Consider the following 24,091-nt stretch of genomic DNA (forward strand, 5'->3'; position numbering starts at 1 on the left):
CGCGCGCGAGACTATAAAATTCTTATTTTATAGGTTTACGCAAATTTTTTACAATTTAAAGATCGCGCTAAACTAATGATATTTAGAAGAGAATTCGTGTATATATATATATATATATAAGATCAGAAAATAAACATTCTATAAAAATTCTTTACAGTTCAGCTATTTTTACAAAGTTGTTTTTGCATAAAAATCGAAATCCGAGTTATGTAATGCTGTCACACGAGCTCAAATTATAACGCTGATAATGATGATTAATTTCGGTACTTACGTCTAACACGCGAGACGATACTAGACACGAAATAACAGGTTACTAAAGGTTAACGGCACCTTAGACAAACTCGCAAACTCTGCACCGCGCGCGCATTTCCTCCTGCACGTTTAAACAAAGTTGCATTAAATTGCAACTTGGACCGCCGCTACGGATTGGAGATATAAATTTACCGATACGATATAATATTTGGACATTCGCTGAAAATAAAAAAAATAAATAAAAAAAATAGAATACCATTTTTACCCGTAAATCTATTTACCGTGCGTTATGTATGTATGTTTGTACGCTTGCTCGAGTTAAGCTCTCTTATATTCATTTGTCTTTCTCGGCCGCTATATTTCGTCTCTTTGCGGTTTTATCTTTTTTTTTTCTCCCACCGTGTTCGCGACGTCTTGACGAGATCCTCGCGCGAAATATCAGCCGGTTGCCGAAGGGAGAGACGCGGGAAGATCTCTGTTAAAATTCAGTATTTCCGCATGATGACACATCGGAAATTTTTGCAATATCTCAAATCGTGCGTCTTCCGTTAGTGAACCGTCTCTCCTCCTCTTTTACAAGTTGGAGAACAGGTCCTTTCTCTCCCTTGGACCTCCGCGTTCCCTTTATCTCTCTCCTTTGGCTGTACCGCGATGATGTTCAATAGACCCCAATTTTGCGCGTCCACTCGCATCATATATACACGCATATATACACGCATCTTTTGACGAGGGAAGTCCCTCGTCAAAAGATGCGTGTATATATGAGGAATTTATCATGACTCACCGTGCAACGACACCACCATCCGACGTACGTCAGAGCGGCCGAGAGTGGAGCAACATTGAGGATTCCACTTGCATAAGGAAGAGTAGGAGGTATGTATTCATCACAGGCCGATCGCTTCTGTCTGGCTTCATGATGCCGTGAGAAAGGCGGCTCCGCTCGAGACAAACGTCTTCGTGGAAGATGCGGCGAATTCGACCGGTTATGAGGAGAGATCGAATCATCTTGGAGAGATAATCGCGGTCGACTAGCTTACGATCACAAAATTACGTGACTCTTTTCTGTACACGATCTATGTTGTATTTGTTTTGTATAATAAATGCCTGAAAAGAATAAAAAAATATAAAATTAGAAAAAAATTAGACATACATATACATATATATACGAAAAATATTTATTTTTCCTCGTACTTTCACAAGTCATTATAAAATCTTTCAATTACTTAAACAATTATTTTTTTCTTAACAAATATTTTTTTTTTAATTTTGTCGCCAAACGTTTAATTTCGGAAATTAAACGATAAATAGATTAATATATTTTCAAAGATTCAGGCTTGGCATGAACAAAAATAAGATCGCAAGCACTTCTAACGTTGCGATAAATTTCGAGATTAAAGGATCATGATTTTAGATATTTCTTTTAGAATTTGGATGTCTGTATGATAGGAAGAGAATCTAGAGAAGTACAAGGGAAATACAAAATTAAGGAAATATTGTTTTATTTTAATACTGCTTGTCCTTCTCCATCCATCCCTTATAATAGTAGAAAAATATGAGCTTAAGATTATAAATGCATATTTATAGTTAATACCGAATCTCGGTATTTGAGATTAATACTGTTCATATTTCTTATTAATATGTACATGTCCATACACACATACACACATATACATATGTATACACATATATACATGTATGTATGTATATATTTAAACGTATACATATCAAAAAATTGCATAAATATTATCTAACGTTGCGTAGAAAAATTACAAAATTCCATATATATTTTGGTCGATGAGTACCATAAAAATATCGGTCGTATTATCTAATTATTATATAAGCCAATTATAACCGAGTATGTAAATTCCAATTACACACTTTCTGTCGCTGGAAATTATCTCGCTATATGTTTCCTCCTTACTTCCGGTGCGAAATAGATCACATTACTTTCGATAGGTCGCGAGGAAGACCTCGTACAACGCGCGTCGTACACAATTGGCGAAAAATAAATACACACAGATAAATATGTAAATAAATAAATAAATAGATGAATAAATAAATAGATGCCGGCGAGAATAAATAGATGATATGGTGTATACGATTTATACAATGCAATAAACAGATAATGTGCGTCAATCGCGATAAACATTCGTGATTCACTCTGCAATCATTATCCATCTAAACGACGCGCGTGATGAATGCGCGATAATAATTGCATTCGGATACGTGATACGTACACGTGCGAGCGGATTTAACACTACCTGAGCGATTACGTTGTGAATCGAGTACGTGTTTTATCACATTGTTTGGCAACAACAACACCACAAGAGCCGAGAGAATCTATAAATACCAAATGCATGCTATAGCAATTTCTTATTCCTACCCTAGGTGAGGCTGTTACGCCACGAAACGCTTCTCCTATCGTTCGAACGTCAAACATTGAATAAATATACTAAATTCCTGGTACTTGCGCGTCACTAGAAGCGATGTTCAAACGAATTCCTAGGCGAAAAGAGAAAAAAAAAGAAGAATATATAATATTATTTATATATCTAGATAGTAGACGACAACGATAAGGGAATGTCCCTCTTATTCGAAGATGTGTCCCTTTCGATTCGGCTCGAGGAGATAGCCGCGAGTCGTCATCCTCCCTCGATCGTCCTCGTCGATATCAATCGTCGGTGCGTAATTTTGTTTCCCTCAGCACCTCTTGCTTGAGGTCCTGCAGAGCGCACACACAGCCCACGTAGAGCTTCATCGTCTCGCTGCCTCCACCGTCGCTGTACGACACTTCGACGTATCTGAACGTCTGTATGCAGCAGTAGTAGTCCTGGTCGGTGTGCTGACATTTGCTACCGACGTGATTGCACTTGACGTGCTCGAGATCCCTCGGCATCCGGGTGCCGCGGATGTCGGGTATCGATTCCACGCTGTAGTTGCAGATTGAGCTGTTCTGCGCCTCCTTCACCTCCATCTCGAAGGACGCGCGTAGATCCTCGCTTGGGCTGGTGAGCAGCGGCTCCTCCTCCTCCAGCTCTTGCCTGATCATCTCTCTTTTCTCCTGGTCGGTTTCAAAATTTTGATACTGTACCGTGTCGTCGCGTCTGTTGTGACGTTTCCCGCGGACGATAGACTTCATCATCGCGTCCTTCGGGTGCTCCTGCCTGCGCGTTTCACCCTTTCGTCGTAAGGGCTCGTCGTAATTCTTCAGACCGTACATGTGTTTGTATCGATGAAACGACATTTGCTCCTCGTATTCCGCAGGACGATCGACAACTCCTGACGATTCGCGCCTCTCCATCCGCTTCCTGTAGGGATACTCCAGATCGTCCTCGAGACGTCTCGACAAATCACGCGGCACAGATTCCTCGAAATTCTGATAATAATCCGGATAAAAATGATGACCGTGTCGTCGTCTCAGATTCCGGCCTTCAACGACCGACGTGCTGACGATAACACAAGCGAAAAGAACAAATAGGCACAATCTGACGCCGAGTGCCATTATACCGATTTGAGACTCGCCCGAAAAATTAGAACCCTCCAGAAGAGTCGGCAGTCTTTATCGCTGATGCAATCGCTTTATTAACGGCTTCTTCTCGGTTAACAGTGTCGCCGGCGCTTCTAGTTCAAGCACTTTCGAACGATCTTTACCGAATCGTTTACGCAATCGCGATGAAATTATTGAAATTGCGGGATTACAATTCAAAGTCAATTATTACGATTCGATCGAGGTTTCCTCGAGCTTCCTCAGATGTTTGATTTTACGGAGGATAATTTCTCTTCTCGAAGAGTTCAATCTCTGTCGAGTTTCCCTCGAGATTCGACAAGATCGAGACGGCGCGTGTCTCAGCGGGAGACGCTAGAAGACGCGAATACGCGACGTGCCAGTGTCTGATTGCGAATGTCCAGTTTCGACCGGTCGTCGAATTTCTGCGAATCTTGTGACGTAAGTCCAAAATATTTCGACGAACTAGCTGTTTTACGGTTCGACCGTTTGCCGGTACTGGTTCGCCAATCGAAGCTCGGCGAGTTCGACGCTGACCAGCGCAAGAGAGCCCCCGACGGTTTTCTGGATCTCCCCAGCGGACTTGGCGAGGTCGCGCGATGCGATTAGGTTGTCGGGACTTGTAAGTCGAGGAAGACCGGCGTCCGTCTCTCGTTCGTCGTCAATTTCGTCGTTTCTCGCTTAATGGTTTGCTCAAAACTGAGTATCCCCTGATGCCCGAAGGATTTTTTATCCTGCCCGCGAACGCGCACGTGGGTGTTGTTGCCCCACTTTAACAGGGGGGGCTTGCGCGTGCCGGTACACGCGAAGACGTGTGACTAATCGCCCCCTCTCCTTTGTTCACGTCTTATCCGGAGGCCCTGAGAGGTACAGGGGTCCCCCAGAGGAGTATCTTTATTTGCACGATACGACAACTACTTCTTCCTCCTCTTCTTCATCGAGAATATATAGTTTCTTTCTTTTTGACGTCACGGGGTCTTACAATTAGTTTCTTTACGATAGATATCACCACCGCCGCCGCCATCACCACCACAACCGATTCCTTTAACAAGCTATTCATATCTTTCATAGTTATTTGCCTCGGATGTCGACGTCACCGGCTCGGCGTCTTCTAACGGAAAGATGAGAAATTGTCTCGTGCTTCGCGGAATGCTCGACAATTATCCTTTCTGTCTGTACGAGATGATGATGACGACGACGACGATGACGATTATGCCGCAGGCCTCCTCAGGAAGGAGGGGTTTTTACTTCGAAAGTAACGCAATGCCTTTCCCTTTTGACGTTTACGCGCGACACAATTTTCCCGCATTGACGTTCGCACCTCGCCGACCTGATTGTGGGACCGCGTGATTACTCTTCGATGAGAAAAGACTCCCCGGTTAATCGATCACTGTCGTTCTCCGAAACTCGGTGCACTTCGCCGGATTGCACGGTGAGACACGTCCACGGAAGGTCAAGTACCTGAAGATCCCGATTGCCGATCATGCCGCGGATGTTATGCATCCGGATGGAATTTCGGGCCCCATTATTCTCGCATCGTTACAAATTTCGAGCCGGCAAATCGGCATTTTAAACGTCGGAAAGTGCCGTGCATCCACCGTCATCATCGCCAAAAACATAAAAAGTTGCCACCTCCACGCAAAAGTATTTAAAATGACATTTACAGGCAAACATGCTTGCCCCTTCCATTATTCTCCCTCTCTTGAATAATAATATCGTACCGGGCCGTTCTGCTTGCACGTTCGCGTGAACCAGTTGAGATGGAATCATCAGGCACTCACGTGGTCCCCAGACGTGTCTCTTTTTTTATTTTATTATTATTTTTTTAGAAGATTGGAGAACGCGTGTGAAAGCGCTCCTGAAAATACTTTCTTTACTCTAATTTCTATTATCTATCGTTATTTTTTTCAAGTGTGTATGTGTATGTGTGTGCGCACGTGTGGATTCAGATACAGAAAAAAACCTTTTCAAATTCCAGTGTTATTTCTAATTCATTCTGAGTAAAAACGTGTATTAAGACTGCATGCATTAAAATTAGATTTCATAATCAATACAGATAATTTTCTAAAATACATTTCGTGAATGTCCAAACATTTGGAAATGTCACGCAAACTGTCGAATTTATATCTATTTCTTTATTCATTTATTAGTTTTTTTTTTCATGATTTATTTTTCTACCTTTATTTCTCTTAATTCATTTTTATATTTTTTCGAATTGTGTTTTGTTATTTTATTACATTTTTTTACGGAAAGCTCTCTTATTCGTTTATAAAATAAATAAATAAATAAACTCTTCATCCAAAAAAATTAAAAGATACATATTAAAGCTATTAAAACAAGATGCATTATTTTTGTTTTATTTTCTGTATTCGGCATTTAATTATAACGCCAGATGGTACCGGTATGGAAATAGAAAAAAAAGAGCAAGAAAAGTATATATATATATATATATATATAATAAAACTGACCCTCGACTTCGAAGATTAGAAATTTAATTTCTCGAAACAGATATAAATTTCTCCTAAATTTGTGCTCACTTTTTGCAAGATTGTAAAATTTTGCCCTGCAACATGTTTACATTATGCTAATGTTGTTGTTGTTTCTTTAATCATATCTTCGAATTCTTGTGCATGAATCCTCCATTCGCGCGACGATTGCAAAAAATTGATATATTCGCCGACGATATTGCAAAAAATTACGCAGAGGAGTTCAACGATGGACCGGTTCTCCAAACGATTGAAAGAGATTTATTTCCTATATGTATATTATTGAACAAATAAGACATGTATATAGGGTAATTCGGCTTTCGATTCTAGGAAAGACATTCTCTTAATTTTAATACCATCGATTTAATTCGCTTCATTAATTCCGCATTATGATGTAATTGACGCTATTTTTAAGTATTCCGGATTTTGGGATACATGTGGAATGTATGTGTATATTTTTTTATACGCATAATATTTTTCATCAATTATTTTATTCCGAAAACATCATATTTAAAAAGAGTTTTCAAGGAAATAAAATCTAAAGTTTCTACGTTAAAACATTTCTATACTTTTTCACTTTCATTTACGTAAATAAATCTACCGGCAGATCGCTTCTCGTTGGAAAACTTGCATGCGTGCCGAATTTAAGGACTGACTGCGTGGCGACTACGCAAGCTCTTCGGATACATTCATCCATCAATAATTGCGGATGGTAAGCCTTGAAATATGCGAGCGCGCCCAAAAATGCATCCCCGGCACCCTATCACATACGATCAAACTTAACTGGGCTGAACGCAATTCCATCTTAGATGCGTGTATACCATTTAAGTGAATCAACTAAAGTGAATCACCGTTTAAATTAATTCCGGAAATTGACCGGTTATTGGCTCAAAAAATTGCATACTTTCACCTTTCAATTATGTGATCTCATAATATTAAAAGGAATTGAGAACGTCAGTTCGCATAGTTTGTATAAACAGGAAGTACAAATTGTACAAATAGAAAATAGATAGCGAGATATACTTATTATGGCACACTGAAAAAAAAATTTGTTAACTTGACCAAACCTTTCAACTAAATATTATTTTGTTAATTGAACATATAAAAATATTTAAATTAAATATAACATATTAAATCTAACAAAATGTATATTTAACTTAAATACTAATATATGTTCAATTAACAAAATAGTAATTTAGTTGAAAGGTTTAGTCAAGTTAACAAAATTTTTTTTTAGTGCACAAGCTTATAACAAGCGTGTCTCAGAATCATCGTACGCTTTTAACGCCAGCAAATTATAGGCTTGTTTTCTATTCCTGCACTGGCTGCTGTGCACACTGGTGCAATAAGTTAGAATGAAACAAAATATACTTGTCTCCAGTGTTTGCTGTTATCTAAATAAAATTATATAGATGATCATCTAGATGAAATTTTGGCGTTATCTTATCTTTATATAGATAATAAAAAAATGTATTATCTATATCTGCTTCTTAGATAAAAAAGTGTTATCTTTACTAAATTATCTAACATAATATTCAGATAATTTGGTTTAGAGTTTCATAGCACATGAAAATATTTTAAGTAATAGAACTTGAGCAGTAAACGATAAAAACTTATAAATAAAAAAATGACAAGATTGAATTAAATTAAAAACAATCGTTACGGCTCTGCTAAGTTTTAATAAATAGTTAAATCTCAAATTGAGTTGGCTATGTGAGCCCTTGATTAACCTTGATTAACTGCGCCCGGGCTCTCATAGCCAACTCAATTTGAGATTTAACTACTTATAAATAAAACTATAAATATATTTTTATATCTATAATTTTCATTTTTTTATTTTACATTACATTTTTTAACTGTTTACATAAGCGATTTTAAAAATAATATTATCTGGAAGTTATCTAGATGAATCGTCATATAATGTTATCTTTTATCTATATGTATTTAAAATAAAATCATCTTTATCTTATCTAAGATGAATTTACATATTTTTATCTCATCTTTATCTAACTAATTTTAAAATTATCTAAGCACAACACTGCTTGTCTCATTCTAACTTATTACATCAATTCATCAGTGCAGAAATAGAAAACAAGCCTTATATTACATTTGAGAAATGTTTTTTAAAGGAAATCTCGAATTTTTCGTTGAATCTAATCGATTCCAGATTCGTCATAAAATTTTCGACTATGATAGTTCTACGACACCATGTATGTATATACGTACGGTGGTATCTACCGGATGGACCTCGGTGGCAGGAACTCGCGTGACGTTTCTGTTCGTTTCTGACGCATACACAGCCCCCAGCGGCCCGAGAGTAAGGATAATCGTATTGCATCCCTTAGCCAGAAGCTTATCCGCGACTTGCTGCACGTTTGACAAGTTTACGGGTTGAATGCCGGTCGTAACTTCCGCCTGCAAAAGCGTAACGATGCCCCTATTTTTACGTTCGCGTCGTTAAAAGATCGTCTTTTGGTCGAGACTAATATCAATCGTTCGTCCTCAACGTACCTCAGTCTCATTGACGCAGAAAATATCGCACAGTTTCAGGATTTCCGGATCAAAATTTTTCTGCGCGGGCGCCCCGTTGACAATCGAAAGTCCTATCACGTTACGCTCATGTAAAAACGTTTATCTGTAGCTCTGAGCCGCGATATCGCAAGTTGAAATAATATGTTTAGTTTTTACAGGAAGCAGAAATTGCTTGCGCTTGAAAGATAACGCATTTTACATTATATTAATATAATAAAGTTCACATGTATTAATACAAATTTTTAATACAATAATTATATAATTGTAAATACAGTTTTATAAGTTCATCTTTTTTCAATTTACGATAGCTTGGCTCAGAGATCTAGATACAATACTATTTATAAAAAAGGAATAAAAAAAGAAACACGAACCATGACCCCGATGCAATTTTAACGCATGCAGTGTGGTTTCCAGTGGAATCTCGAATTGGCATAATAAAACGCTAGCGCTCTTAATCACATCAACAGCAGAATCCACGTGTTCCGGAGTTAAGGATTCATTTGCGCCTAACACGATAACGATACTATTCTCCCCTGTGAACATTATTCGAATGGCATCGAGATTATTTCGGCAACAAAAGTAATTATTATTTGTTTTTAACGAGAAGTTTAATTTTAATGCCACTATTCGTTCAGGTTCTCCGAGATTAATCTCGAAATTATCAAACATCTAATTTTAATCTCTAATCTAATCTTAATTTTCAGGACCTTATAAAAAAATCTAACATATGTAACGATGTTACAAAAACGTACCATCTTCAGCCACAGTGATGTGAGCAATACCACTATGCTTATCTTTTTGTATCTTGACATGTGATATGTCTACATTTTCTTTTTTCAAAATTTCTAAGTACTCCTGAGCAAACGTATCAGAACCCAACTGTGTGATAAGAGATAAAATACAATATTGAATATTTTGTGAAACATATACTATAGTGAAAAGAAATATGACTAATTGTAAAAATTATATTGTTAAATATTACTGAATAATAGAAATAAATATATTAAATATTTAAAATCTCACATTAGATGTGAAAATAATAAATTGCAATTTTGCTTAAAATATAAATGTATATGTACTGAAGCAATAAGTGCTGTAGATGCACCAAGTTTAGCAGCTGTCACGCATTGATTGGCACCTTTACCGCCATATTTCTTTTCAAATCTAGTTCCAATTAGTGTTTCACCAGGTTTGGGTAACCGTGAAGAGAAACTAAAAAATAATAATAATGTTAAAAAAATAACAATCTATAATCATACATATAAATTATCTTATAGACGATTAACAACATACCTATAATTATAATTACAATTCATTATAATTATTATCATAAATATATCATTTTATCATATACATATATATATCTTGCCTTTTTATAATTATAATAAAATGTTCAATCAAATTAATGATTAATACAAACTTTGATATCAAAAATATTTTTTTGTATATATTGTAATTATTATTTATATTATGTACTGTAATATTATAACACAATGTTAATTATAATAAATTATAATGCAATTGTAATTAATAATTATAGATGCGGTATCAATCAACAGTAAGATAATATTAGTTTTTTCAAGAAGCTTCGTCCTTACTCACCTAGTAAAATCAATCATACATGAACCGACAACAGCTATTTTTGATGCCATATTTTACACAGTTATTTTATAATTTCTTTTTATATAATAAACTCCTAAACTGTGTACTAGAACATATGTTCTCAGACAAAGTACTTCAATAGTAATAATATTTGTGTAAGATTGTGGCAGCTAACTGTGCAGGTCAAAAACGAATGATTGAGTTATCGTAACTTATCATTTGACCAGCCAATAAATTCAAGAATCGTTATCGGTTAAATAAATATTTTCTGTATCCACATCCACACTACATGTAACCTAACGCATAAACACCTAAATACAAAGTGAGCATTATAATGGTGACACAAATCAGAGAAGTCGAAACAAGAAAAATGTTACAAACACGTGAATTAATTTGAACCGCTGCTATTATAGCGAAAGAAAAAATGCATTATTTACTGCAATGTTTACCTTGACGGGAACAGGTTATTTTTTCCATTTATTACATTAAGATAAATGTAAAGGAGAAGGGCGGAGGAGAAGACTATAAGACGCTTTATCGAGACGTCGCATCTTGCACTAATAAACAAGGATTGTCAAATCACTATATAAATTTATGCAAACGATAAAAACACACTTGCATGTGTACATATACATAACCGAAAATACGTTTGAACGATATAGTCATATGTTACGAAGAACATATAGATGCGAAAGTGCAACGTAATTATAGAAGATCCGTAGAAAGTATCGCAATCGCATGCGCTAAAATCGATATATTATATAAATACTTAAAAATGAACATATCCTTTTAAAACATCCCGTATAATTGTTTATAATATGTATAGCAATTATAAGCAACTATATAATTCAAACGCGTTATTTGCAATTTAACAGTTCGTTTTCCGAGTATAATTTGTCGAGCGAGTATCAGCTGATTTGAATCTTGCGCTCTTGTGACGTAATAGACGTCTGCTCTCATTGGTTGTTGCGTTTTCCAACGGTTTAACATTTTTTTACACGAATTTGCATAGCGACATTTTCAAAAAGATAACCAATAATATATGTAGAGGATGCAGCGATGATATCTCTACTTTAAATGATGCGCAATTGGTCATGTTTTTTGTTGTTTGACGCAAATCCGCGTCTGATTGATTTTTTATAGATCGAGCATTTCAATTTCGATTGTGGACTGCTTTCAAATCGACACCCGTACAGATATAATTTCGCAGATAAAGAGACAAATATAAATTAATATTACTCATTTTGTAATACCAAATGTTAGTGAATTACTCTCGATTGCCGGAGAGAGATAAGGATTTCCACGAAATTCATTGAAAATCTTAAAAATAGCTATGGGCAATTCGCTGTTCAGAGGTTCGTATCTCAAGAAGAAAAGCGTGCAAGGCTATTCTTCTCTAATTTATCAAGAAAATCGAGAGATCATTCACGCGCATTTCTAACATTGAAATTGCATTTCAATTAATAACTTTGATTCGCGAACTTACGTCAAAGATGAGTCGTCAAAGATGAGTCGCCAAAGATCATCAAGATTAATCAAATTCAACGGGAAACTACTAAAAAAATTCACGCACTTTTAATGTATGTATATGTACTCGGACATTTTGTATGCGAATGCGCGCGTATGACGCCAACTCCCCCCCCCCCGCCCGCTGCAATATAATTCGCTCCTAAGGTGCGTTCGCAAATCCTACCGTAGAGTAAAGTGCCAAGAATTCTTTGTCCTGATTGGTCAATTCGATGCTACTCTACCCCTACGGGTAGAATTTTCGATCACACTCCTATATAGAGAACTCCTATGTAGAGCGAGGAGGAATCGTACCTCTCTTCCGTTATCCTATATTTAGGATTTTTACGGAATTGTTACACGATTGCTCGGACTTGTGTTTCAGGCCGTCCAAAAAAAAAGCAACAGAAAATGACGAGTCCAGTCGTAATTTCGGCCACGACTAAGCACACGGCTACGGTAGATATCAGCTTGGATAATTGCTATTTTTTTGGTTATACGGTGGTGGTTCTAATTGATCATAAGTGAATTATTCCCGTATGGGATACGTATATGATACTCCCGGTTGCGGCTCTTTAAATTGTCTCACTTTAAGAAACGCTATTTCTTCAATGAACTGCACTGATTATTTAACTGATTAAAATTTTTTTTTTTTAAATAAATTCTCTGTAAAATATCAATTATTAGGGAAAATAAATTAATGTTTTTTTTTACAACTAATCTTATAACCAGTCTTCTGCATTATACCGTTCCCCAGATTATCTTGAATAATGCATGTTTATCAGCAACTTATTTTAGAGAGATAATGTTCAAATCTCAAATATTTTTTAAAATATTTCTTGGAAAATGTATACGTTACCTCATTCTGTACTAAGAAATGTTGTTATCTGTGTGTTTCAGTTAATATTTTTCCATGGATTGGGTGATACAGGGTAAGTTCCAGTTGTAATATATAAGTACATATTCCTGTAACAAAAAATAATTTTGTTAACATTTAACATATATTGTTATTTTTAGACATGGCTGGGCTAGTTCAATGGGTGCTGTACGGTCCCCTCATATCAAAGTTATTTGTCCTACTGCGTATGTATGATTGTTTTAACAAACCATGATTGTATAAGTTACAAATTAATTATTACATATAATAGCATTTTAATAAAATGATTTTAATTGTTTCAGCCCTACAATGCCAGTGACACTTAATACAGGGTTTAGAATGCCTTCCTGGTAACTTGATAATTGACAACTTATATTTTCATTAAAAACAAAAGTTGACATATTTATCACATGATTACTGAAATATATAGTTTATGAATTTTTTTATATTTAGGTTTGATCTACGATCTCTGGACTCTAGTGGCCCAGAGGATGAAGAAGGCATACGTAAAGCTGCTGATATGGTTCACTCGTTAATAGCGGAAGAAGTTGCCGCTGGAATACCTACCACACGCATTGTTCTTGGAGGATTTAGTCAAGGTGGAGCACTAGCCATGTACAGTGCCCTTACATTCCCAGAGCCTTTAGCTGGTATCATAGCTTTGTCCTCATGGCTTCCTTTACATCAAAAGTTCCCAGCAGTAAGTTTAAATTGTTGTATCATATGCGTAATATTTATACACATAATATGCCCATAATTGTAATATTTGATGATTTTCAGGAAGCGATAGGCAATAAAAACACTCCATTATTACAATGTCACGGTGATTGCGATCCAATAGTGCCATATAGATGGGGTCAAATGACGGCATCCCTTCTGAAACAATTCATGACACAAACAGAATTTAAAACTTATAGAGGAATGATGCATACATCTTCTGAGGAGGTAAGGAAATTTTTCTATCAGAAGATATTTATCAAATTTCAATTACAATTTTTTTTTTCATAATTTTTGTTGCTTTCACAGGAAATGCGTGATATAAAGAAGTTCATTGAGAAGGTACTGAAGCCGTAATAGATCGAATTGAACATTCATCGATATTTTAATGGCTATCTTCAGCATCTAATTGTACATTATACTGAAATTATTCCAATTTTGCAATTATTTAAATTTACATAAAATTATATAATTATAAGTTGCATAAAATTTAAGTAGAAAATCTTCCGAGATATGAGAGATGCAGTACTATATAGGAAAAAAAATACACTTTTTAGAGGAATATACTTATTTACGATCTCTATAATTTATCTATTTAAACTTTAATAGTCTAGTGTACCAAAGCATTCATGTAGCAATACTACAAATTTAATCCATGTGGTTCTTAATCCTTTTAGTACGCATCTATAATTTATTGGCAACAAAAATTTATTTTTGATTTATAATATCTATATATACACATATACACACATATGCTATATATATATATATATATATATATATATATATACACATACATATGTATGTATTAATATAATTATAAACATATTTATTTATAAGATCCACATTGATGTGGCAATACATTACTGAAAGATAATACGAAAGTGGTTGATGTTTTATTCATTCTTACTATTTTAGTCTGTGACAATAGTAATAAATTTACATGTAACTTTGTGTTAGATTTAAGATAACATTAAGTTAGATTAGAGAGGCAAAGAGCTTTTTGCGTCAGCTCTTTTGTCGACGAAACTTCCATTTCGCGCCTATATTATGTTCAAATATCAAAAATCTTGTTTGAATACAAAAATGAAACACGTCCAACAAGCACTTAAATAATTCACGAGGCAGCTGTGAACTTTCTGCATTTAAATTTCTATTTCGTGTGTGATTTAGAGCTAAAATACTGCTAATGAATCATTTTTGTAGTTTGTATTATTTAGAAGATAGTGATACAAACGTGTAATCTGTGATTACATATTGTATTGTCAAAATCTACCAATTACCCAATTTATACCAAACATATTTATAGATCAGGATTTCCTAAATAAGCGTGACACTTGGGATAGTCCTTTAAAAAAAAGTATACAAATGATCATAGAATAATTGAGTAACATTTGCAAAAATGTGCGTAGAAATATATGCTGCTCTTTCCATACATATATTATTAATTATGATAAAGAAACTATCATAATAAGTCGCTTCAAAGAATGGAAAGATTGTATTTTAAATGATTTAGATTTGGGAAATCCTGTGATATATTCTTGTAAACAAGAGATATTAATATATTACACAAAATTACACGCTAATGTATATAAAATTATATAATTCTTTCGGCTAATTTTATTATTGGTACTAACACACTATCCAGTAGACAAATAATAAATAAATAAACAAAGAACAATAAGCTCCGAATATTTTTCATGAGCTTTCTTTAGGATTATACTTTATATTAGATAGTAACAAATAGGGCATTAGTTTGTAAGTTGTGTAACGTTTCAGCTATATAAATAAAATATGTAAACAATTTGTTCCTCGATTATATAACTGCACCGATATCAAGTCATGCAATCTCTTGCACGCATACAAATAACTAGAAAAAAAAAAATTGTATATTCACAGCTGACAGCTGATAATGATGTCGGCAGTTTTTCAGTCTTTTCAAAGCAGTCTTTGGATTAACATTGTTTTATAGCGACCAAATAACAATCTATAAAATATATCAAACGGTGTATTATTTTTTTATTTTTATTTTATATCTATTTTACACTTTTAACGAAAAGAAAACTAGCAGTGTGCATAAAAACGAGAGGTTATAAGCTTTTGACAGACTGCACATTTTTAATTATTGTGAGCAAACTTTTTTGTTAATTATGGCACATCAAGCTCATTTTATCTTGACCACTCTAAAGAATGGAATTCAAAAAGTGGTGCTTAATAAACCTACCAGGAAGAATGCACTTTCAGTTCCGGTAAACAAATATACATAATTTCTAAACTTTATACGACAAAGTATAATAGTATAATAACATGAATAATCGTATATATTGATTTCTTAATCACAGATGTATAAGGAATTAACAACAATTTTAAACGAATCCGCTAAAAATCATGAAGTATTGATATTTGCGTTAACAGCAAATGGGGATTTCTTTAGCAGTGGAAATGACATAGGTGCTATAACAAAGGAAGTGACTAATCTTAAAGATGTAAATTCGACAGTTAAGTAAGAACAGTATATAAAACTATTATGTGAAAATATATATATATAATTCATCTCTATAAATATACAAAAAAAAAAAAAATCACAAATATACCTTGCAGGAACTTTATTGATGCAATAATCATGTATCCCAAACTTTTGATAGCTGTCGTAAATGGACCAGCAATAGGAATAGCATCCACAATATTAGGGATCTTTGATATAGTATATGCTTCAGACAAGGTATCTCTAAATAAAATTTACATTTTATATAATATATTGAAGCATGCTTTTAAATAAGTTAATGCGATATAAAATTTGAATATAAATTATGTTAATTGCAGGCATATTTTCATACGCCATTTAGTTCTTTGGGTCTTGTTGCTGAAGGATGTTCTACTTATACATTTCCTAGATTATTAGGACATTCCAAAGTATAGTACTTCATTGCAAATTATTATTATTAAGAGATTATATGTGTAGAATTTTTCTTTTTATAAAATTACTCTCTAGAGGAGAGAGATTAAGATTTTAATATTATATGTATAAAAAAATATTTAGGCTGGGGATATGTTGTATCTGGGCTACAAAATGAATGCTGAAGAAGCTAGGACATATGGATTAGTTAGCAAAGTATACAGTCATGATTCTCTTGAAGAAGTATGGGACAATTTAAACAATGTCTCTGAACTTTCCTCAGAGGTATTATTCTTACTTATGCTTTTTGCGAAACTATTTATGCTGCAAAGACATAACAATGAATATTAATTAAATATATTACTAATTTCAGTCAATATTGGCAACAAAGCGATTGATGAGTAAGTGGAATAGAGAGATTTTATTAAAAGTTAATGAAGAAGAAATGAAAGAATTGAGAAAACGATTTGAGTCTCCTGACTTAATAAATAGAGTTTTAAATTTCTTAGCACGAAAAAATAAGCTTTAAAATAGCAATTAAAAATTATAATTTTTTTATTTTACAATTTCTTATTCAATATGATTTAATAATAAAAATATATTTTTTTAATCCTTAATTAGTTTATGTATGTTGTATTGTAGAATTTTTAAATATAAATGTTATATAATCGCTTGCTTCTGTTAACATAATATCCTGTAAATTTTTATATATAAACAACATCAACTTTTAAACTTAGTTTTAGTTATTTTTAATAATTTAAGTTTATTACCTGCATAATGTCAAATGGAATTGGCTGTTTATAATGTTGCCAATCTCGAAGCTGATTTATAGTTAAATTTTGTCGAGATGGTTTATCATTCAGTATAAGTTGACAATCTCCCGTCTCGTTATCGCTCGTTTTCGATTCTTCAGAAGATATACGTTCATTGTCTTGGCCAGAACAAGAACAATTCAATAAATCGTGTGTTAATGAAATTGTATCAGTTGTCAGTGTAAATAGATCCTAAAAGAGAGAAAAATATTTCAAGTAATGATTTTTGTATAACTTTTTGTAATTTCTTTTTCCCCCATAAAGAGTACCTTTAGTTCTGCAGTTGACAATTTTAGAGACCCAAGGTGATTCAAATCCACCACAGACTCACTCAGACTAGCTTTGCTAATTTGCCTTTGGTATATCTTTTCTTCTATTGTACCTGTTGTCAATAATCTACAAATTTGTATTATATAAGAATTTTATTACATTTAGAATTACTTAACTTTATCGAGTATATATTGCTATTGGCAATTATTTATTTATGCTTATACGAACCTATAAATGTAAACATTCTTCTTTTGTCCATCTCTCCAAATCCTCGCCATAGCTTGCACATCGGATGCGGGATTCCAATCAGAATCGAATAACACAAGTCTAGATGCTCCAGGTAAATTCAAACCAACACCACCCGCCTTGGCACTTAGCAAGAGGACTTCTGCAAACATTATTTTGATGTAATATCTGCTCAATTATTATTTTCAGAGGATACATTACAATTTTTATATAACTTACTGCTATTATCGGATCGCATATTAAATTGTTCGATTACTTTCGATCGTGCAGAGTTTGAAATAGTGCCATCCAGTCTTAAAAATTTTAATCCCTCTATACTGCATATAGTTTCAAAAAGATCAAGTGTCTGTGTATAGTAAGAAACCAATACTAATTTTTCATCGGTCTTTTTCAAATTTCTCATCAATACTTGTAAAACTGTGATCTTTCCGCAATATTTTGTAAAGTTATTGTCCTGTTTTATTTGCATCGTACATATTGCTTTTGACAAAGTTTCTTGTAGTGTGTTCTCTTTGTCATTTATAAATAAGTTTGGATGATTGCAAATTTTTTTAAGAGCAATAATAATAGACAAATGTGTATGACTTTTATCTTGTAGACAAATCTTGTTGAACCAAGCATCGGTAACAAGAGAATACAAATCTTTCTGCTCGCTAGTTAAAGAGCAAAACAGAACCATTTCATATTTATGCGGCAGATATTTGTTTATTGTGTTTTGCATACGTCTTAAAATGAAAGATTTAGTGCGCTCATGTAATTCTGTGGCTCTTTCAGATCCCAGACTGAGGACAGTCTCATCAGCATTAGGGCACTGAGATGCGACAATAGGATTTTCATAATAATTTTTATATTCGAGAGGAGAGCCAAGAATGCCAGGATTAACAAAATCGACTAGTGTATAAAATTCTTTCAAATCATTCTGTATAGGAGTACCAGTTAATATAATCCGTTTTTTACAATCGATCTCGCGTAACAGCTAGAAAATAAATGCAATGCATTTGAATACAAAAATAATACATAAATATTTATCATGTTCATATTCATATTTGTATAAATATATGTAAATTGAATGTAAATCAAAAGATAATTACTTTTGCTGCTTTTATAGCGCTATTTTTCAATCTGTGGCCTTCATCGCACACAAGTAAATCAAAGGTAATCTCATTAATTTCTGTATGACATTTGATAAACATTTCATAGCTAATAATCAATACTGAATTTCTCGGATGCTTCATAAAATCCTTAGGTCTATTTTTTCCGTCTACAACATACGGAGATATTCTGTGACAGCCTAACCATTTCGTGAATTCCTTGTCCCAATTGCTGCACAAACTGCGAGGTGTTATTACCAATACACGCCTTACAATCGGTTTGCCATATGGACCCTTCTTCAACATTGTCCAAATTAATGTAATACATTGTAAGGTTTTGCCAAGGCCCATCTCATCTGCCAAAATTGCACCAAAATAATCTGGCACTCTTAGCCCCATTAAGCATTCATAAAGAAATACAATTCCATAACGCTGATGTTCTCTAAGCTTTGCCGCTAAACAGAAATCTACCGAGACTTTTTCTTCCTCAGAATTAATACATGCAGAAAAACTGGTGCATGGCATCACTAAAGGCTCGCAATTCATCACTAGTCCTTCAATATAAATATACTAATAAATATTAATAATCCGGAGAGTTTATAATACACTTAATTTTTTTTTACTCTTCTAAATATGTAGAACCTTTTGTGAATGCATTTGTTGAGGCTACAACTTTTTCTTGTACCATTTTTTCTACAGTATCCCCAAGTTGCTTCTCTTGCGACACTTGATCTATAATCTAACATTAACTTTATCAGATTTTTGTATATAACATTGCATAAATGAGCACATACTAATTCTTACCTCAATTTGTTTATTTCCAATAATTAATCTGGCACCCTCTACTGCATTACTTGGATTGATTGTTTTTCTTCCCATAACTTTTCCATCCAAATTCTATTATAGCAAAAATAATAAAAATAAGTTAAAAATTTATACTAAAATTAAGAAATTTAATTGAATTAAAAATTTGATTGATGCACTTGTTACCTTAAGAATTGCGCTTTCTCCAGTTACTTCCAACAAACCATCACCATCCCATGTTTTGTGTTTTTTTGAAGTTATTTGGCCATACATCACATTGAAAATGCTATAATATAATATTTATTTAGTAATACACATAATTAAAAGAATTAAGTTATTTTAATATTTACTTTTAAAAATTGGTAAAAGAATTTACATTTTTGATATCTTTGTTGGTGATAAATTTACAGTCAATGCTTCCTTTTTGCAAACTGGAGTATCAGCGTCTTTCTTTTTTGGCAAAGCAAATACATGTCCAGTAGATGTTTTAAACTTTTTTTGTAGTGGTTCTTCTATTCTTTCCTCGGAATGTCTTTCTGATATAGATAGCTCTCGTGACACTTGATCATTAATCTAAAAAATTTTGTTAATTTTTTTAATATAGTTTATAAATAATTTTATTTATTTTTTATATATACTTTATAAATATTTAATATACAAACTTTTACCTCAATTTGCTTATTTCCAATAATTAATCTTGAACCTTCTACTACATTACTTGGACTGATGGTTTTTTTCCCCATAACTTTGCCATCCAAATCCTATTATAAAATATAAATCCTATTATTAAAAATCTTAAAACAATCTCTTAATGCAAAATTTAAAACTGATATATTTACCATAAGAATTGCACTTTTTCCAGTTACTTCTAGAAAACCATCGCCATCCCATGTTTGATGTTTTTTCGAAGTTGTTTTGCCATACAACACGTTAAAGATGCTATAAAAGATATTAATATTTATTTATACAAGAGAGCTCAAAAAATTAAAATGTTTTGATATCTACTTTTAATATACTCTTACATTTTCTTTCCTGTTTGTGGTAAATCAATAATTGAAGTATTCTTTTCGTAAACCGATACATTAGCATTTTGTTTCTTTGGTGAATTATTTTCTACCTCAATGTTATTAGAAGTGACCTCATTTTCTGGATGTACCTCTTGGAAAATGTTTAAAAGTTGTGTGTTACTTCTAACAATAAGAGGTTTTCTTATCGAATCACTCGGTGCTTTTCGCTGGCTCGCGTATACCTTATTTTCTTTGACATTCGTGCATGATTGAACGATTAAAGGAGATATAAATCCCTTCACCGATTTATTCCGATACATATTTTAATAAATCGAGATCAATTATATGACAAATCCAGACACATTAATAATATTAGCCAACCAAACCTTTGAACGCGGGAAACGGTCAACATCAAGTCAAATATCGAAGGTGCGTTCAGAAATTCTACTCGCAGAACAGAATAGCATTAAATTGACGAATCAGGATAGAGAAATAGTTCGCCCTGATTGGTCAATCGATGCTTCGTAGGAGAGAGCGCGTATCGATGTGCGCGGCGCGTTCGACTTTGAATCGACTTTGTCACGCGGCTCGGAATTCGGTGCGCGGAGTGGGGGAGAGTGGTGGGGGCTGGCTGGGTGGTGGGAGCCGGTGCGCCGCGCGCGCATCCCCCCACCACGCAGCCAGCCCCCACCACTCTCCCCCTCGCCGCGCACCGAATTCCGACGACGCCGCGTGACAAAGTCGAACGCGCCGCGGCGCCGCGCACATCGACACGCTCTCTAATATTATATTATATATTCTATGGTTGCGCGACAACCTGAAATTGGCGACACTGCCTGTGACGTGTATCTCCCTCGCGGCCCAGCAGCCGCGGTTCATTGTGGGATTCAAATGCGTGTCAGTAATATTAATCGCGTGAAACGTAATGCGCGAGTGGGTGTGTGTGCCCGATTAAGTTCGCTGTCACGTATGCGGTCCCGCAAACGACGAAAGTTGCACGGCGACATGTGAGTAATCCTTGGAGCGAAAGTCCGTCCGTCTCGGAGCAGATGTACATCCGCTATTTCTATCATGGTTCCGATGATTATTAGAGCATCGCTTTCCATCGAATATATTTCCGAGAGTCCGTGTCAATCCTTTTTTGGAAAAGACACGCGTATATTTAGACACGATTGAATTGAGTGATATTCGGAAATGTTATTCTGTAATGAATGATGTAACTCGTGACGATTTGGGAAATTCCATAATGTTGATTTTATTCCGACAAGATGAGATATGTATAATTTTAAAACTCTGTGCTCTTCTTTTTTTTCTTGATGCCTTATCTTTCTTCACAGATACTGCTGTACTGATGAAGATATGAAAGTTACTACAGATGTGTGAATGTGATTTGACAATATTTTTATCCTTCGCTAAACTTTCATTTCAAGATGCATTTTTCTATACCTGATACTCAGGAATTTACTGATGGAGCTGGGAATGCATACATTGTAATTATTTATAAAATATTTTGTTTATTGCATATTGTATTTCACTACTTGTCACTACAATACTTGATATCTTTTGAATTATAGGGATATAATATTCATATCAATGGATTATTTCATTGTACTGTGAGATATAAACAGCTGTACAATTTGCATGTACAACTATCCAAGGATCTTGACATATCGTTGCCTATATTTCCTCCAAAGAAGTTCTTTCCTTTGACCCCTAATCAGCAAGAGGAACGGCGGCTAGCTTTGGAAAAATATATTCAGTCAATTGGTCAAAACATAGCTATTAACAATTCTGAGATATTAAATGGATTTTTATTAAATGCTCAACAAGAAACTGTAAGTGGCTTGTCTGAAACTGAGACTTTAGATATATTTCTCATGAATGGATCAAAAATTTCATTAAATGTATCTACAAGAGAACATTCTGGTGAAATTTTAAAGGTATATTTTATTCCTAATAATTTATAAATAAATATATACACATATAATAAGATATTTTCTACATACATGATATAATTATTAAAATATTTTTATATATTTTTTTTTTCAGAAAGTATATGAGAATATAAAGTTAATAGAAAAATATCATTCCCATTTTGCCCTATTTATTATTATACAAGATGAATTGTCTGGTAATATTAAAAGTGAGTATATAATGTTCTATTAATGCATATATACATGTGTGTTTTCTTTTCTTTTTTTATTCAAAATATATATTGTGTCCTCAGTATTGCGGAGATTACAAGATTTTGAGTCACCTTTTATAACATACAAATATATGAGTTCTATGGATACGAAAATTGTTCTTAGAAAAAGTTATTGGGATGCAATGTACGATCTTGAATTGTTGAATGATCCAGTGACTCTGAATTTACTATACGTCCAAACAGCTGCGGAAATTCGCAGCGGATGGATACTGATCAACAAAGATGTGCAGTATCATTTGAAGAATTTGCAAAAATCCGGAAACAGGAAAGAAGTGCGTTTATTATATATATATATAACGATAACATTTTTGATTAATTTATTGTGTTTTTATTATTTCAGTACTTGAATGTAGCTCGTTATTTAAAATATTATGGCTACATACAATTTGCACCATGTTATTGCGATTATCCTCAACATGGTTCAAGAGTATTACTTGCTATAGGTGGAAATGAATTGAATTTACGCGTTTTATCATCCAAAGAGCACGAAATTATATTTAAAGTTTCGCGAATGCGATGTTGGCGTATTACTACTATACAAAATGTAAGTGTATTATAAATACTTTAATGAGAAAACTCAAATGGTTTTACACATTAAATTAAAAAGTGTCACTGAATGCATTTAGGGAATGGACAATCCTGAAGATAATAACGAGTGCAGTCTAGAATTATCTTTCGAATATCTAATTGCTAGGAATGAATTGCAATGGATTACGATTGTTTCGGAACAAGCGATTTTAATGTCCGTTTGTCTCCAAGCCATGATCGATGAGTTGTTACAAAAATGTGTAGTAGGAAGCAGAATTCAGGTTGTTATATAAATCATTTCAGCTTATACAAATGCTTATCGAATACTAATCGAATCTTTAATTTGTAAATATGTGATATTACAGATAGAATCTGGAAAATCTTGGACATATATTACGAGGGACGGCCAGAGTCGTATCACTATGGGATCACCCTTGCGAGAATGTGCCAATAATAATCATTCGCCTAAATCGGGACCAATAAAGAAACTCGCTACTAAATGGTCGGCTGTGACGTCAAAAAAATCGGATGAGTCAACAGCTGTTGTTGATAAAATGCGTGCAACATGCACAACAGCTAATGACTTTGATATTGTGGAAAATAATGTTTTTCGTATGATAGGAGATGATGATTTATAAGCCAAATAATTTTTAATGAAAATAGAGATTTAAGCTCAGTGATAAAAAAATAACACAGTATGCCTTATCTAAACAACTTTTTCAGAGATATATTTTGATATATCTACAAAACAGTG

The 24,091-nt window shown here is 33.9% G+C and overlaps 7 protein-coding genes across 14 annotated transcripts in view; 3 read left to right on the plus strand and 4 right to left on the minus strand.

Moving 5' to 3' along the window:
• Positions 1–11,977, minus strand: part of LOC145944181 (uncharacterized) — an 81,756-nt gene extending 69,779 nt beyond the window's left edge. Inside the window, exons 1-2 of one of the 3 annotated variants that reach the window (XM_083052355.1) lie at positions 11,864–11,977; positions 1,037–1,356 (exon numbers count right to left, since the gene is read on the minus strand). The gene's annotated coding sequence lies outside the window, so the exon portion shown is untranslated. The remainder of the gene's footprint in view (positions 1–1,036; positions 1,357–11,863) is intronic. The other 2 variants (XM_083052356.1, XM_083052352.1) reach the window with 2 other exon arrangements.
• Positions 2,011–5,830, minus strand: LOC145943627 (uncharacterized). The gene has a single exon (XM_083051287.1). The coding sequence runs from the start codon at positions 3,752–3,754 to the stop codon at positions 2,924–2,926; it is 831 nt and encodes a 276-aa protein (XP_082907413.1). The 5' UTR covers positions 3,755–5,830; the 3' UTR covers positions 2,011–2,923.
• Positions 6,594–11,050, minus strand: LOC145944186 (ribokinase). 3 transcript variants are annotated; one of them, XM_083052376.1, is made up of 8 exons: positions 10,827–11,050; positions 10,378–10,673; positions 9,855–9,987; positions 9,528–9,654; positions 9,147–9,308; positions 8,755–8,846; positions 8,470–8,658; positions 6,610–7,003 (listed from the first exon to the last, which is right to left on the minus strand). In XM_083052376.1, exons 2-8 carry the CDS (start codon positions 10,425–10,427, stop codon positions 6,827–6,829), a joined length of 930 nt encoding a protein of 309 aa, XP_082908502.1. In that variant the 5' UTR covers positions 10,428–10,673; positions 10,827–11,050; the 3' UTR covers positions 6,610–6,826. The 3 variants fall into 3 exon arrangements, with proteins under 3 accessions (XP_082908503.1, XP_082908502.1, XP_082908501.1); XM_083052375.1 differs by having other exon boundaries at positions 10,378–10,688; XM_083052377.1 differs by lacking the exon at positions 10,827–11,050 and having other exon boundaries at positions 6,594–7,003; positions 10,378–10,442.
• Positions 11,978–12,158: 181 nt separating the features above from the next.
• Apt1 (Acyl-protein thioesterase 1) lies at positions 12,159–15,283 on the plus strand. 2 transcript variants are annotated; one of them, XM_083052386.1, is made up of 7 exons: positions 12,159–12,342; positions 12,784–12,815; positions 12,901–12,966; positions 13,063–13,110; positions 13,214–13,460; positions 13,541–13,705; positions 13,787–15,283. In XM_083052386.1, the coding sequence occupies exons 1-7, from the start codon at positions 12,295–12,297 to the stop codon at positions 13,832–13,834; spliced, it is 654 nt and encodes a 217-aa protein (XP_082908512.1). In that variant the 5' UTR covers positions 12,159–12,294; the 3' UTR covers positions 13,835–15,283. The 2 variants fall into 2 exon arrangements, with proteins under 2 accessions (XP_082908512.1, XP_082908511.1); XM_083052385.1 differs by lacking the exon at positions 13,787–15,283 and having other exon boundaries at positions 13,541–13,768.
• A 133-nt stretch (positions 15,284–15,416) lies between these two features.
• LOC145944188 (enoyl-CoA delta isomerase 2) lies at positions 15,417–17,027 on the plus strand. The gene is made up of 6 exons (XM_083052381.1): positions 15,417–15,726; positions 15,820–15,980; positions 16,079–16,199; positions 16,301–16,390; positions 16,518–16,658; positions 16,747–17,027. Exons 1-6 carry the CDS (start codon positions 15,628–15,630, stop codon positions 16,900–16,902), a joined length of 768 nt encoding a protein of 255 aa, XP_082908507.1. The 5' UTR covers positions 15,417–15,627; the 3' UTR covers positions 16,903–17,027.
• Positions 16,963–21,133, minus strand: LOC145944180 (DNA repair and recombination protein RAD54B). Its single transcript, XM_083052351.1, has 13 exons — positions 20,619–21,133; positions 20,436–20,535; positions 20,265–20,357; positions 19,973–20,169; positions 19,783–19,882; positions 19,597–19,689; positions 19,435–19,531; positions 18,793–19,346; positions 17,921–18,677; positions 17,684–17,843; positions 17,455–17,581; positions 17,144–17,377; positions 16,963–17,067 (listed from the first exon to the last, which is right to left on the minus strand). The coding sequence occupies exons 1-13, from the start codon at positions 20,921–20,923 to the stop codon at positions 16,996–16,998; spliced, it is 2,889 nt and encodes a 962-aa protein (XP_082908477.1). The 5' UTR covers positions 20,924–21,133; the 3' UTR covers positions 16,963–16,995.
• A 222-nt stretch (positions 21,134–21,355) lies between these two features.
• Positions 21,356–24,065, plus strand: Snx17 (sorting nexin 17). 3 transcript variants are annotated; one of them, XM_083051233.1, is made up of 8 exons: positions 21,356–21,726; positions 21,941–22,093; positions 22,178–22,543; positions 22,653–22,746; positions 22,831–23,081; positions 23,150–23,353; positions 23,436–23,618; positions 23,703–24,065. In XM_083051233.1, the coding sequence occupies exons 2-8, from the start codon at positions 22,034–22,036 to the stop codon at positions 23,973–23,975; spliced, it is 1,431 nt and encodes a 476-aa protein (XP_082907359.1). In that variant the 5' UTR covers positions 21,356–21,726; positions 21,941–22,033; the 3' UTR covers positions 23,976–24,065. The 3 variants fall into 3 exon arrangements, with proteins under 3 accessions (XP_082907359.1, XP_082907360.1, XP_082907358.1); XM_083051234.1 differs by having other exon boundaries at positions 21,356–21,610; positions 21,695–22,093; XM_083051232.1 differs by having other exon boundaries at positions 21,356–21,610.
• Positions 24,066–24,091: the final 26 nt, after the last annotated feature.

The sequence above is a fragment of the Prenolepis imparis genome, unplaced genomic scaffold, assembly GCF_030444845.1.
Source record: "Prenolepis imparis isolate NDT839.2.m4 unplaced genomic scaffold, iyPreImpa1.0 SCAF_12, whole genome shotgun sequence".
NCBI classification, from domain to species: domain Eukaryota; kingdom Metazoa; phylum Arthropoda; class Insecta; order Hymenoptera; family Formicidae; genus Prenolepis; species Prenolepis imparis.

Bases quoted from the DNA above. Each gene is read 5' to 3' on its own strand.
- LOC145943627 (XM_083051287.1), bottom strand. From the start codon at position 3,754: ATGGCACTCGGCGTCAGATTGTGCCTATTTGTTCTTTTCGCTTGTGTT.
- LOC145944186 (XM_083052377.1), bottom strand. From the start codon at position 10,427: ATGGCATCAAAAATAGCTGTTGTCGGTTCATGTATGATTGATTTTACT. The intron at 9,655-9,854 runs GTACATATACAT...CTTATCACACAG, and splicing joins CTACAGCACTTATTGCTTCA to TTGGGTTCTGATACGTTTGC. The intron at 9,309-9,527 runs GTACGTTTTTGT...TAATGTTCACAG, and splicing joins CATCACTGTGGCTGAAGATG to GGGAGAATAGTATCGTTATC.
- Apt1 (XM_083052385.1), top strand. From the start codon at position 12,295: ATGACGAGTCCAGTCGTAATTTCGGCCACGACTAAGCACACGGCTACG. The intron at 12,343-12,783 runs GTAGATATCAGC...TGTGTGTTTCAG, and splicing joins CGACTAAGCACACGGCTACG to TTAATATTTTTCCATGGATT. The intron at 12,967-13,062 runs GTATGTATGATT...TAATTGTTTCAG, and splicing joins AAAGTTATTTGTCCTACTGC to CCCTACAATGCCAGTGACAC.
- LOC145944188 (XM_083052381.1), top strand. From the start codon at position 15,628: ATGGCACATCAAGCTCATTTTATCTTGACCACTCTAAAGAATGGAATT. The intron at 16,391-16,517 runs GTATAGTACTTC...AAAAATATTTAG, and splicing joins GATTATTAGGACATTCCAAA to GCTGGGGATATGTTGTATCT. The intron at 16,659-16,746 runs GTATTATTCTTA...TACTAATTTCAG, and splicing joins TCTCTGAACTTTCCTCAGAG to TCAATATTGGCAACAAAGCG.
- LOC145944180 (XM_083052351.1), bottom strand. From the start codon at position 20,923: ATGTATCGGAATAAATCGGTGAAGGGATTTATATCTCCTTTAATCGTT. The intron at 19,347-19,434 runs GTTCTACATATT...TTTATATTGAAG, and splicing joins AACAAATGCATTCACAAAAG to GACTAGTGATGAATTGCGAG. The intron at 17,844-17,920 runs GTAAGTTATATA...TAATGTTTGCAG, and splicing joins TATGCGATCCGATAATAGCA to AAGTCCTCTTGCTAAGTGCC.
- Snx17 (XM_083051233.1), top strand. From the start codon at position 22,034: ATGCATTTTTCTATACCTGATACTCAGGAATTTACTGATGGAGCTGGG. The intron at 22,094-22,177 runs GTAATTATTTAT...TTTGAATTATAG, and splicing joins GAGCTGGGAATGCATACATT to GGATATAATATTCATATCAA. The intron at 22,747-22,830 runs GTGAGTATATAA...TTGTGTCCTCAG, and splicing joins ATTGTCTGGTAATATTAAAA to TATTGCGGAGATTACAAGAT.